General features: G+C 40.0%; 1 protein-coding gene across 3 annotated transcripts in view; it reads right to left on the bottom strand.

The window, feature by feature from the left end:
* Positions 1 to 11,144, bottom strand: part of LRIG1 (leucine rich repeats and immunoglobulin like domains 1) — a 156,769-nt gene extending 145,625 nt beyond the window's left edge. For all 3 annotated transcript variants that reach the window (XM_081315918.1, XM_081315920.1, XM_081315919.1), the window contains exon 1: positions 10,074 to 11,144. In XM_081315918.1, coding sequence (XP_081172044.1) covers positions 10,074 to 10,282 — 209 coding nt within the window. In that variant the 5' untranslated portion in view covers positions 10,283 to 11,144. The remainder of the gene's footprint in view (positions 1 to 10,073) is intronic.
* Positions 11,145 to 15,245: the final 4,101 nt, after the last annotated feature.

The following is a 15,245-nucleotide window of genomic DNA, read 5'->3' as shown; positions in this document are numbered from 1 at the left end:
GAGGTTAGGCACTCAAACTGTGTACCACCCTTAGTTATAAGAGTTATTCTCTTGAACTGAACTGAACTGCTTGAATAGCAATGGCATGTAGACTTATATACCGCTTCACAGTGCTTTACAGCCCTGTCTAAACGGTTTACAGAGTCAGCCTATTTCCCCCAACAATCTGGGTCCTCATTTTACCAACCTCGGAAGGATGGAAGGCTGAGTCAACCTTGAGCCGGTGAGAATCGAACTGCCGAACTGGCAATCAGCAGTACTGCATGCCACCACAGCTCAATGGGATTATACAGAAATTATTCTTGAATGGGCTTAGACAGAATAATTGGTAATGAAGCAGATATCCACGTACCAGGATTTTGTTCATTTTCAGTGGAACAACTTAAAGATACATTTGTGATTCATAAGGGATTGACTTCTACCAATCTCTGAACAGTGCATTTTTTTTTGATAGTGGTGCTGAACCTCACCCATTCATGTCAGAGTTATTTGTTATTTTCACACTAGATCTGAGAACATTGTCTACACTTTTCCAAGAGGGAATTTTTCTACTCATCGCCAAGGATTTCAGTTTGTAAATTCTGAACATGACTTGCTCACATTTCCTAACCTAGCTATATACGAGATATAGCTAGATATTAAGGTGTGCAAGAGAATAGCCAGTTGATAAAACTCAGACAATATACAAGTTTGGGAGTAAAGAAAAGCAACAATCCTTTATTCCTTATGCACCCACAAATCTGAAACCGTAATTACTCAAATCACTTCCTCTGTTATGTTTACATCGGAGGTGCCAAGCAGTCTAAAAACAACAGATTCAAGAAGCCAAATGGTGTACCAATCCTCCCCATGAAGTCTCACAGAGGCTATGGAAACAAGTACAAAAAAGGTCCTTTTCAAAAATAGGTTTCTGGTCCATACAGCCATTTTAAAATTGTAAGCCACCCAGTCACTTGGCTGAAATGGGCAGCTATAGAAAATGTATATATATATATATGTATGTATGTCAAAAATTTCCAAAATAGTGATACCAGTTGCAGTATGAGCTTCTACTATTTCATTCAACAATATTCTTTCATAACTGACAATCACACTTTTCCATTTATTATTCACCCTCTGATCCCCACCTACCTACTAATCAGAATTTTAGCCTCTAAATCAGGGTTGTCAAACTGGTGGCCCATGGGCCGGATGCGTGATGCGCAGGCCACGCCCTCCCCGGCTCTGCAAAGGCAAAAAACATCACGGTACGTCACGTGACACGATTGAGTCTGACTCCTGTGCCCTAAATGCTTTAGGACACAAGCCAGCATCATTCTCATTTACATTTCAACAACAGATAAACTTATCCTCAAATTCAACACTCTGCTCTATTATAAGTTGCCTCAAGAAAAGCAACAGGTTGGAAGTGACCTTTTTGGATATTTAGGTTACAAAGCAGATATACACTACTAATCTATTTTAAGTGCACTTTCTTCCACTGAAAAGTCACTTTACAACCACTACTGTGATCTCACATGCACAATTACACTGTTCTTACATCAGCTTCCAGCAATGCAGCTGATGTTAGCTTTCTGCAGCAAAAACAAAAGAGGGCACCTGAAAAAAGTTGATCCATTTATTATTGCCTAAGTTTTTGTGTAATAGAAATTCTACTTCATCTTACACCGTAACTAGCACTTTTACCAGGAAGTCCTCTTTTGAACAATAGCTTGTTATCTGTGGTAAAATCATGTCTCCAAATCTCACACAAGTTCTCAGTTGAAAGGACAGCTCATTTGCTCTGCTGAGGATTTTAGAAGCAGCCTCAAAAAAGCAAGTTGGAAGTTAAAGAAACAAAATATAGAGAATTCTTGTTGTTTGGAGACCTTTTGACAGTCTAAATAAATACTGAAAAAGAATAGAAATGCTTTTTAGAAATCACTTGTTGCTTGCATGTACGTTGCGACCTTATGCACTGGAGACAAATTCCTTGTGTGTTCAGGCACACTTGGCCAATAAAGTATTCTATTCTATTCTATTCTATTCTATTCTATTCTATTCTATTCTATTCTATTCTATTCTAATTAATTGTGGGGCTCAAATGGTTTATTTATGTATGACTAAGCCACTTACATAAAATTATACCCAGTTTAGAATTTCATAACTTGTCATATCCCCCAAAATACCTATAGAGAAAAAAAATGCTTACCAATTCTTTATTTCATTAAAACTACTGGGGGAAAAGTTAAGTTACTCCTTTTTTTAAAAGTTTGAACCAAAAAGAGAAATTACTTAAGAGCCTCAGAAAAGAGAAAGCAGCAGCACATTAAAAATAGAAGCCTCCAATTCTTCTACATTTAGCATCTATCTTTAATTTTGCAAGCAGTACTCTGTTTTATTTTATTTTTGCTAGCCAAGTTGCCTAGTAATATTTATGACTTACTGATTAGAAGTAAAAATAGCTAAGACAAAGGATTACTTGCTACCCTGTTAACTCCAACTTAAAATAAGCCTCTTTTTTTTTCTTTTCCTGAAAAATTCTTTGCTCTTCCTCTCCATGCAAGTAATAGTTGTGGTGTATGTGATATGATACAATCATATTACGCATCTACTACTTCAGCCCTTTTCAGCTTGCATGCTCTTAAGGATATGGACTCTAAATTCTTTGAAGAGCACCTCATAACAAGATCTATGCTTCCTGGATACAATGGAAACAAAAATAAGGAAATAAAAGGGAACCCAGTTTTTTCTCGGATTTTCAGAGAATTCTAAGTGGATGCAGGAGCAGCTGATCTTAAGAGACCTCTGAGGTTGATCCAAAAGTGACAACTCCTACATTCCTTGGCATCTATTCAGTTCTGCAGAATACATATGTTTTTGACATTATTTTGTTCAAGACTGAAGTTCAAGGAACATCCGGATGGGGAAAATGCATTTTAAAAAAAATCAATTCTGAACAACTCTGAAATAAACCCATTTATAAGAATAGAGAGGTATTTGCTTGCATACGTGAGACTAATTCAGCTGCCTATCGAAAAGGCTGTTTCCCTGAAAACGTGTCCTTCACCCCTATGGCTCCTCCCTTAACACACTCTCACTCAAGCCCATTCATTCTTCACCTTTCAAACTTCCCCTTTGTAAGTGGTTCTGAATCTATTGAGTTGCAACCCCCTTTGTATCTGGCCCTTGCGTTTCAAATTGCAATCACGATGGGGAGGGAAAAGCCAAAAGTGATTAAAGGCTACAAAAAGTTTCCCAAGAGAAGAGGATCCCAAATGGTTTGCTCTTAGATCCCAAAATCCATCAGACTGAATGATGCTTCAGAAAGTGCTGATAAGAGCTCTATTCAGCAAGTGCTATAAGCAAGGCACAGATAACTATTCTTTCAACACTCCTGAAAAAAAATCTATGGAGGGAGCCTTTTTCATAGGCCCATTTAAAACTCATCTGGAGGTCATCTGACTGGTCCTGGGCCTCACAATCTGGCCTAAACATAACTACCATTATACAAGTCTCATTCAGGCTTTGCCTCTGTGGCAAAGGCTTTTGAAGAGAAAGGTCAAAGCACACATGGACTTCAATAACAAGCAAAACTACTAATTAAAATAGAACTCTTACTTTAAAAAAATGAATGTTTTAGAATTTGCGTGAGGTAAAGATGCATGCGGAATTGCAAAACGGTGCATAACCAATAGGATGGCAGTCCAAAAGAAATATTTATTTATTTAATTCCATTTATATCCCGCCCTTCTCTGAAGACTATGCTTTTGCACATTGTGTAATTTAATTTTCAAATTAAAGAGGATTCTGAATCTGACTTTCCTTAATGGTGCACACTGTCTCCCTTCTACTTCTCCATTCTGCAGCAACAAGCGTCATCGCTATAAAAATCAGAAAAGATAAAGACACCGGAAACGGGAAAATGTCAAGTTGTAAAAATAAACCATTCAAATGCAGTAGATTTTCATAACCATAAACTGGGATGCCATAAAAATGATTTAATGCATGTCTTCTAAGGATATCCACTCCGATGACAGTGACATGCACACCTATTATTATGCATTCTATTGGGGCTACAGCTACAGACTTAAGCTGTAATCCAAACCAGATATCCTAAGAACAAGTAGAGTGTCACTTACACAAATCATTGGTGTATTCTTGTTTAATTAAAACTTGGGGCTTGAACAGATCTCCAGGCTGCAATCCTGAATAGGCTTTCATAGGAATAGATCCTTTTCAACCCATGAAGACATACTTTAAAACAGGTTCCCAAACCTCTTCATGAAGTTTTAGATTGTTCATTAACCTCCAGATATTATATTAAAATAATTTAATAAATACTACTTTAATTATTAATACTACAAATAATAACATAGACTCCATCAATCATTGGGTGTCAATATTAAACACTTCCAACAACTCTACTTTAATAAACACATATAATTAGCAATATGTCATTTTAAGTTTTAGCGTGATTTCTCAGAACATTAATGACCCAAATTTTAAAAGCCTCAATATTTCTATAACCTTTCCTGATTCTATAGCTTTTGGATATTTCTAATAACATTGGGACACCTTCTAGCTATTTCTAAATGTATTCTTATGGGTAGCTACTGTAAATAGCAATCTACAGTACCTTTAGCCAGTAGCATGATTTCATAAATACGCCTGCCTGTCACAGTAAATCAAGCAGAAGACTTCATTCAATTCTCCCTGAATGTAACTAAGGAAGGGGTCACATTCTAAGATTCAGTGGAAAATTTACGGTCTCCAACTTCAATAGAAGCTTGTGAAATATTTACCCCGTTGAACCAAAAGCAACATCAATCCATTTGTATGGGCAAGCCTATAACTCACCAAATAAATCTGCTATGCTCACGCAGACAAGGGAGCATTCATCCAAACATCTCCTTATAGCTTGTTAGGGGACAAATCAGACAGTGAAGTCCAGAAGATGTTATACCTGTATCTATGCCTGTAGCATAGGAGAGGGCCGATTCTTCACACAAAAATGAAAGAGTACAAACTAGCGTTTTCGAATACAGACAGTTCTCAACTTACAACCATTACTTCAGTGACCATTTGAAATTACAACAACACTGGAAAAAGTGACTTACGACCATTTTTCACGCTTATAACTGTTTGCAGCATCCCCATGATCACTTGATCAAAATTTGAATGCTTGGCAAGTGGCACATATTTATAATGTTTGCAGTGTCCCGGGGTCATGTGATCACGTTTTGCGACCTTCTGAAAAGCAAAGTCAATGGGAAAAGCTGGATTCACTTGAAACCACCGGGTTACTAACAACTGCAGTGATTCACTTAACATCTATGGCAAGAAAGGTAACAAAATGGGGCAAAACTCACTTAACAGCTGTCTAAAACTTGGCAACTGAAATTTTGGGCTCAATTGTGGTCATAAGTTGAGGACTACCTTATTGTAATGTTAAGAGGGTCATGAAAGAATATTTCCGTCTTAATAAATATAAGGGAAGATATAATATTCAGTTCACCTCTCCAAGTCTGATGATCACTTCAGTGTGCCAACAATTTGGAATTTTTGCAACAAATCCCAAAAGGAACAAATCAGGAGAATGTAGGAAAAGGACATCGATCTCTGAGAGCTTGCCATACAGAGAGATATTTACCAGTGCTGAAAATACAAAATTGGAAAATTTTGTGGGATGTTTGGATGAGGGCTAGGGAAAGAGGAGGAGCCAAAACTTTTATGCTGGTGGCTTTTGATCTGCTGAGCTACATACCAATTTGACCTTTGGAGATCACACCTCGCTTTAATTCCATTCATTTATGGACTCCAAAGAGGATTTAGGGATATGAGATAATAACTGTCAAATGAGAAGCCTGCATTCCCCCCCTCCCCTCATCTACATCAGTTGCAAAATAAGCCCATTCTTTTATTACAGAGATGGGAGTCTATTTTTAAAAAACAAAGTTTTCAACTTTTTAAAAAGGTGTCTAAATTGTCAAACCATTCTGAAAAATATGTTTGGGGACACACAAATATAGTGTTTCTCAATGTTGGCCCCTTTAAAGCTATGTGGACTTCAATTCCCAGAATTCCTCAGCCTGCCATGGTGGCTGGAGAATTCTGGGAGTTGATGTCCACAGAGCTTAAAGAAGCCATGGTGGAGATACGCTGCACTAATATGAAGCTATATTAGTTGAATAAGCCACACTATTGGCCAGATCATACTAAGCCATAAAACATGATTTATATACTGAACAATGCCAAACCACAACAGCCAGATTTGATCTGTGTCATGCCAAGGGCAATTCTGGGAGTTGAAGTCCACATATCTTCAAGTTACCAAGATATAAAAACACTGCTCTGACTAATATGAAGGGAGCGTATACAGTAGTATAATTTGCAGTGGCAAGAAAAAGAGAAAAGATCATTTTGCCAGAATGTGACATTTATGCATTTACAAACTGACATTTTTTTCAAAAGATCCAACCTAGCAATAAGAAGAAAATTTCTCATAGTGATAACAATCAATGGAATAGCTTGCCTTTCGGAGTTGTGGGTGCTCCATCATTGGATGTTTTCAAAAATAGAGTGGACAACCATTTGACCAGGATGGTATAAGATCTCCTGCCTTGAGCAAGGGATTGGACTAGATTCACTCAGGTACCTTCCAACCCTTTGATTCTATGTTCACATAAATATAATAAAGTGCAAGTCACATCATTTAGCACAAATGAATTACAAAATAATGTGAACACCTTTAATTAATGTACTAATATATTCCCTGTGTTTTTACATGCAAATCAGTCCTAAATTTTCATGTTCCAAGTAAACCACTTTGTACTATCTTACGTAAATGAATGTTCATTGTAAAAGCTTAGAACCTTATATTGATTTTTTAAATACGATTTCTAGGTACAAAATCAATACACAAATATACAGCTACAAACAGAGGGAAACAATAAATCACATATAACTATGCCAACGTGAAAGTAAAGCTAAAATCAAAGACACCCCTAAGACTCAACCCATTCCCCAAGCTAGAGGCCTCTTTTCCAAATGCCCAAACTGATTTCACGCAAGACCTTAAGCTATAGTGTGATTTGCTGTTCTGTGTGAACTCTGCCATCATGATTTATAAACCATAGTTTATGTCAGTGACTTGTGTGTGAACCCAAGCAATTATATTCCATAAGCTGTTGTTAAACAAACCACAGCTTTGTGTAATGCATGAACCCAGCCACAGAAAATTTATAAGGGATTTCAAGTGACATTATACTTCTATCCAAACTGGATACAAAGGCCTCCACTCCCGATTAACACAGTTTACTAGCTAGCATGAACAATCCCGGTGAAACTTTCACAGGAATAAGGACCACTGCCACAATACTGCAGACACACAGTAGGAGATTACTGTCATCAACAAGCTGGGCATCCAAGTATGAGTTAATACAACCATGATGTAATAAAATCAAAGGAGATTTGTCTTTATAAAAAAAATCCTCCATACATTATACTTGTCTAACATACATTATACTTGTCTGACAACACCCACAATTTAGCACCACTGGCAATGGATTACAAATCCTAAAATTGCAACCAAAATAAAGCTGGCACACGTGAAAAAGCCACCCATCTGTCCTCTTGTAGCACAGCATTAACTCTGAGCAATTAACCTTCCTAAATAGCAAACATCTACAGTGAGGGGGGAAAGTGCTGGTTTCTAGATGAAAGTTTAAAACAAAACCGTAGCAGATTACAAGAATCAGCCGTAGGAAGTAATCACTGTTGTGGTTAACACAATCAAAAGATCAACCACTTCCTGATCTCTGATGGCAGAGTACAAAGAGGTATACTCCATTCTGACTTTTATATATGTGAAAAGTCTGTTGCATATAACTCCTGAGATAGGGGTTAGTTAATATTGAGATAGGCAGTATTACACTCTAGGGACTGGCAGCTCAATTATAATCTCATTAATCTTAGTTTAAAAATCACTCTAACACCACATTTACAGTGGATATGAAGTCATTAATTCATTAACTCTCATGCAAGAAGAATGAGGCTTACATGGCCAAGTAATTTATATAACATCAATAAAAGCAGACATCAAAGAAGCAAGTGCAGAATTTTATTCAAGAATGTGAGCTGCAAGCTATAGCTTTGGTATTTTAATCGCTATCTTTTTTTCTCATGAAATAAGAGCCTTTAAAATATTTTTTTAACTCTGGTTAGGTATCAAAGTCTCCATGACAAATAAGGACATCTCTTTATCTCTTTATTTAAAGTGATTGTCAAAATTCTGGTTCTCAGGTTGCCCATACGTTTCAATCTAAGCACAGATATATCATATTCTGTTAAGGCGATTTGACATTTCTCAGGTTACAATGTATGTTAAAGTGCTCTAACATCTTTAAGTAGAATACCAGATCCCTGTATAGTATATTTAAGTTGACTAACTCTAGTAAAAAGTTATTACAACAAGCAACAATGAAAAATTCATTTCCCAGGGATAATTTTAACATTTAAGAAAGTCAAAATTTTGATAACTCTTTGACAGCTACTTATGTTACATCCTTACACAATTTATAAGTAGTTTTCTGCCTCAAAAGAGTATAAAAGCTGCAGTCCTAAGCATACTTACTTCCAAGTATCTACAGCCAAAAAGAAAATATTTGTACATGAGGTATGATGAGAATCTGAATGCACCAGTTTAGGGCTTAGATAAAAACCACATTTTATTGGCCCATATTTTAACACCTTAACTTTAATAGTCATATAGATCCCCAACCTGAGAACATCAGGAATTAAGTACTGTAAATAATTACTAAGTTAAGACTCATCAAACTATTTAACAGATAACAAGGGTCCAGTGTGCAGCAAGCAAAGGAAAGGCATTTGGTCTACATCTGCAAACCATTCATTTTTTTTTCTACAAAAACAATCAGCTTTCTTCACTTTGGACTGTAACTATTAATTCCTTAGGAAGCATAAAGAAGCAGTTTAGACAAGTAGAATATTCTTTGTCCTATAAAAGTAAATAGCAACCATTTATTCAAGTGCCCTTAAATGTCACCACTGAATTAAAGACAAAAGAGATAATTTTATACAGCCAGAAGAAAAAGTTGAATAACTAAAGATTGGCAGAAGAGCCTAGGTCAGGTTTTAAAAAATCTGTATCTGAAATAGAATGCTGTATCCATACAACATACAAATCACAACCTTATGATAATCAGATGATTCTATAGAAATCCTTACATTTGACAATCTTGAGCTTCCTCAGCTTGTGTGGTAGCTTTAAGGAACCCTGTCATATACAACATGGGGTTTCCTGGGGCCTAATCTTGAGTTTTAATCAGGGCTATTACAAGTGAAACTTAAGAGGACATCAATATTTTAAAACATGGAGTTTTCCAACCTGTCAATCTTGTGTTTAAAATAATTCTAATAAAAGAACACTACCTGTCCACTTTCAATGCTTATTTCAATCATTAATCAGAATGATTTTTTTTTCTGGACAAATGACCTTCCCAAGTTATAGCCATGTCCAAATCAGTCAGGTTTCACAAGATTATAGGATGAACCTTTCAGAACAGATACATGTTGAACAAAGCACATTAAAGCACTTATGTCCTGTACCGTATATACATTCTGATAAGAGAAACTCAATTGAGAACTTCAGGGAGGACAGAAAGAAAATACTGTGAGTTTGCGGATGAGGTCCCATGAAGAAGGAACTCAGCAACAAACCTACACCCAGTTTGAAGAATGAGGGTGTGATGTGTCCCCTTTAAAACATTTCATTCTGCAGTGTCAGTACTGTAACTGACAGTTTCTATTCCCTCCAAGTTGTTCACTCTTTGAGGATGTGAGAACTCTCTACCCCCAAAGGGATGTCAGTTAGTTGCTCAGCAACTAGCTACAACTAGATATGTCAATGAAAAGGAAACACACTATTACACTAATCATACTATGCAAAGGAGAAACTGCCCTTCATGGAGTGGAGACTTCGATATGAAAACACAGACATAACACAGAATTTCAAAAGAATCTGGCATGCCTATCCAAAACAAGGATTTAAACTTTGCAAATAGGACACTTACAGATGAACTATCCAGGTGGGCAATTCCAGAGGAACTCTTTCTAGTCCCCGGTTGCTGCAGTCCAAAATATCACCGGTGCACGTACAGTTGGAGTCACACTCCACGCAAGAGCCCATTCCCACGAACACTTGGAGAATCAAAAAGAGGGTCCAAAGGGCATCTCCTCTAAGGAGTGAAGACCTCATCTCTCCCCATCCTGGCAGCGCCATTTTGTATCCTTCTGAAAAAGTGGGGACCAAGAGTGGAAATACCCAGCCAAAGGTTCAGATTCTTTATTGGGGGAGGGGGCAGGAGGGTTGAACCAAAGAAAAGCCCCACGCGTGTTGTTTCCTCCCCCCTCCTTTCTTTCTCCTAGACCTGAACTCTTTGCTCCGAGGTCAGCAGGCCTCCAGAGGCACTTGGTTAAACCATGGCACCTCAATCCAAAGCACCGGCAGTTCCTTCAGTTTTTCTCGGGGGGTCCGATCCCGGCGCCGGAAAAGGGCGCAGCGCCGGCTCTTCCACGCAGCAGGATTTAAGAGTCTCCAATGCCGAGAAGGAGAAAGAAGCAAGCTCTTGGCCCCGGCACGAAGCCTAAACGTCCCCTCCGGGATCACTACTCGCGAGCTAAGCAAGGGACTGGATCCTGCGCTCGAAAAAAGGCAACCCGCATCTTTTCGGCTGCAGCTGCTGCGCCTGGGCCGAGCCCGGGGGGAAAAGCTCCAGGCACCCAGAAAAGTTCCTCTTCTTTCTTCCCCGCCGCTTCTCTCGCCTCCTCCGCTGCAAGCGGAGGCCGAGCCCGAGAGCTCAGCGGAGCAAAGAGCGAGCTAGCTTGCAGCGGGGACAGCAACGCCGCGGCTCTGCCGATGCCTTGCCCTTTTTCTCCTCCGAGGCTCCGACACCTTTCCCAAGCACGGGCGAAGCGGTGCTTTCTATCTCCGCCTCCGCAACTTTCCCCTCTTGGCTTTCCTTGTTGGCTCTCCTCCTCCTCCTCCTCCTCTTCCTCCCGCCTCCTCGGGACTGATACGCGCCCCGCTCGGGAGCAGCCAGCCGAGCCGAGCCGAGCCGCGCGGTCTTTTTCGGGGCGCTCCCGCAAGCGGCCTGTCACCTCCGCGTCCCCACCTCCCCCCTCCCCGTCCGTAAAGCCACTTTTCAGTCCGTCCCCCCCCCCCCCGAGCGTCGGTTGCCCAACTCAAACCCACGTTGGACACATTGCAACATGTTCCGTCCTCTTCCCGCTCTCTTATTGGCTCCTGGGCATTCCACGGCGTGCCCGCGCGCTTCCCGATTGGACGGAAGGCCCTTCCCCTGTTTGGATATACAACGATCCATTGAGGTTGGCAGGCCGTCAATCAGAGGCGAGAGGTCCCGCCTCCCTTTCCCACCCAAGGTGTGAAAGCGGGAGACTGACTCCCTGTTCAATCCGAGCGTCTTAAAGGGGAAGCGCGTGTCGGGCGGAAAACCAAACGCATCTTGCTTACTCGCAGGTTGCACTCGGTCTCTGAGATCCCGGCCTTTGAATTATAAGGAGGCCTGAGCAATAGAAAGTCCTTCAAGCTCCCGATGGGATGATTGCCATTTTAAATGGAAATCTAACTTTTAGGGGCCAGAAATTTCCAATCGGAGGAAGACGAAGGGGCTGTATGACGCGCGGGCTGTGTCTGGGTGCTTTGCAATGGACAGGGTAGGTAGAATTAGTCCCACGAAGCGAATAAGAAAGGAGGACTTGAGGATTCCCACGACAGCAGACTCAATGATTGAGCCCCACGCGATTAGTTACCGTTTGTCATTTCTTAGGGTTAATGAATCTTGCCTACAAAAATCTGGTCGATCGCTAGAGAGCAGCAGAGCGACACAGAAAACTATTACTTTGCTTCACCCTAAAGGTGGAGGGAGAGTAAAGCTGTCAGAATCGGGCGGCAGAGTTCTGCTCAAAGCTTACCTGATTCTGAGAGCTCTACTGTTCCTTCCTTATCTTTGTAAAAAGCATGGCAGCAGCTGGAAAGAGGGTGAAAACTTCTGGGTTTTTCTGGGTCAGAGAGAAAATGTTCAATAGCCAACTGTGCCAGTTACCTGCACATTGTGCCACCTGTGGATTGACTAGATTTCAAATGGCCATTATGACTTCAGTGGGAGGAGGAATATTGGTGGTTTAACTATATCCTTTAAGCGGGATTTTCCCCAGATCTCCCCTTGACTTCCCTACTGTCACTAACCCCTAATAAAAGTTTCCTTTTGAGACAATGCCTGTTTCAAGAGTTCTGCTTTCTTGGGTGGTTAGCTGAGGTGGGTCCTTACAGAAAGTGATCCCGCAGTAGTCAACTCTAAAGAGCCAACCAAAGGCCAGTACCAAAAGCAACCCAAATAAGATAGATGGGCAGATGGGAAGGCAAAGACATGAGTATCAGGAACACACATTCTTTTCAGCATCTACCAAAAGCCATTGGGGAAAGTCATCCATCAGCGTGGAGTACAGTATCCTCCGTTGTACATCTCTGCCCCCAGCCATCCATGTGAAGCTGTTAAGGTTCTACTCCAGTGTCTGGAGGAGATACTAAGGGCAATGGATGAGGAAGAACTGGCCCATTCTTTCTACGACGTATGTGGCTGTGGGTTTGGGTGGGATTGCACTGCGTCACTCAAATTCTGCGCACAATCAAGGTGTCCTCCTAGACTAATAGCTCCTGCTTGAGCAGTAGGGGGCAGATGTGACTAGGGAGATCTTCATATCTTGTATGCTAGTTGCACCCATTCCTGAATTAGGGACTCTCCTCATGGTCATTCATGCCTTAGTCACTTTCTAATTGGATTATTGCATCAATCTCTATATGGGGCTGCCCTTGAAAATCATTCAGAAACTTCAGTTGTTCCAGAATGTGTTGCAGGTAGTTATGTTATGTCCACATAACACCTGTACTCCACAAGATACATTAGCTTTCAGTAGGCTTTTGGGTACAATTCAAAATGCTGGTTATTATCCATAAAGTTCAACCTGGCATAAAATCAGGTTTTATCTGCTGGACTGCCTGGGTCCCTCTGTTTGTTCCACATGTTCTGACAAGGAGGGCACAACTCACTGTAACTATGTCATCTTATGAGATCCTGGAGACATATCTCCCCTGTGGCAGCCCCTGCTCTTTGGAACCATCTTTTCATAGGCATGTGATTGGCCCAAAACCATATATGCCTCAAAGAAGCAGTTAAGACTTGGCTCTTCTTTCAGATTTTGGAGTCAGGTTGAGGTAGGTCCCCAACAGTAAATTTTGGAAGCCCTCAGTTCTGTTCACCATATTATTTTATATCAATTATGGGGTTGTTTTTTTTAAAAAATGTTCTTTTTTGTGTTTGTTTGTTTGTTTGAATACTCTCTAGAGCAGGGATGACCAACTATGGCCTCTTTACGACCTGTGGACTTAAGATCCAGAATACCTAAACCAGCATGGCTGTCTCACCAATTCTGGGAGTTGAAGTCCACAAGTCATTAAAGGGGCCATAATTGACCACCTGGCCTAGAGTTTGAATTAGCCATATAAATGTAGAAATAAATAAAACCATATGATTGAAGATTGATGGGTTTTTTCCCCTGGGTTGTGGCATGGCTTCGATTTCATGGTTGTGGCTGCTGTCCTGAATTTTGACCAGCTCCTTGTGGACACTCCTGAAACATAGATCAAAGGTGTCAAACTGGCAACCCACGGGCCAGTTGTGTCACATGCAGGCCACGCCCACCCCAGCTCCACAAAGGCAAAAAACATCATGATACATCACGATACATCATGTGATGCAATCGAGTTTGACACCCATGGAATAGATGATGGATGGGGATGCAGATGAACATCTGAGACAGGACCAATGTGCTCAACCCTTCACTCAAATGTATTTTTTAGCAGGTTTATTGAAGAGGGCTATAGCAACTGGTGTTACAATCATCTGTAAGTTTCATAGCTGAGTAGGAAGCTGGAAATCCCATCACATACCCATGCAATAAAATCCAAGTTTAACTTTCATTTTATAATCAAGCAAAACAAACAAACAGAAAACAGCTGGATCCCAATGCCAAGAGTCCCTAGTCTGACTCAAGGAAGAATACCACTTCAACACTTTCTCCAAGTATTCTGAAAAAACCCCAAACTCAATAGCCAACTCAAACACTAGACTGAAAAGTAAGGCTGGTGTACATAATTTGTAACAACCTAGCCCTGTCTAAATTTAATTTCAGAGATGATCTCACAAGGTGGCCTTCACCAAAGCTTCTTTCTTAACACCTTTAATTATTGCCAGGATTCATGAATCCTGTGAAAGTCTATTTAACCAAAGTTTTCTGCATAAACTGTAACTGGGTTTTTACATAACTTCTAGAGAAAATCTGTACATGTGGTTGCTAAGAATTATCAACAAATTGATGGCATATAATAAATTTGTAAACAAAAAAAAATCACACATGACGCAAAAACATACCTCACAGTTTACAAGTAAAATGATGTCTTGAATCATGCAGTGTGGTAAAAGAATAAGCTGGGCTTTGCACATCCTAAATCAAGATTAGCTAAATAAGCAGCAACTGGCCAGCTCCAAACCTGAAAAGAAAAACTGTAAACTATGGTTTATAAACCATAGTACAGTTGCCCTCAACTTATAGCTGTTCGTTTAGTGACCTTTCAAAGTTACAACAGCACTGAAAAAAGTGACATGACAATTTTTCATAGTTACGACTTATAACATCCTCATGGTCATGTGATCAAAATTCAGGCTCTTGGCAACTGACTCACATTTATGACGATTGCAGTGTCCCAGGATCATCTGATCACAGTTTGCATCCTTCTGACAAGCAAAGTCTAAGGGAAGCCAGATTCGCTGAACACCTGTGTTACTAATTTAACAAATGCAGTGTTTCATTTAACAACTGTGGCAAGAAAATGGGGCAAACCTCACTCAACAAATGTCTCACTTAGCATCAGAAATTTTGGACTCTGTTGTGGTTGTAAGCTGAGGACTAATTTCCCATAAAGCCCCAAAGCAATCTCATTGTGTCTTAGAGCATTGTGTTAACCAAGCCAATGTGGCTTATTAAATAATATGTCTTAATAATAGGTATAAATCAAATCTACAGGATGACATAATGTGTAAAGCCAGCCACTGAGACACACAAAGCATTAAGCATTATAAAAATGGATATAATACTATTTAAATAAA

Source organism: Vipera berus, assembly GCF_964194415.1.
Source record: "Vipera berus genome assembly, chromosome: 2".
Lineage (NCBI taxonomy): Eukaryota > Metazoa > Chordata > Lepidosauria > Squamata > Viperidae > Vipera > Vipera berus.
This window is presented reverse-complemented; position numbering and strand designations above follow the sequence as displayed.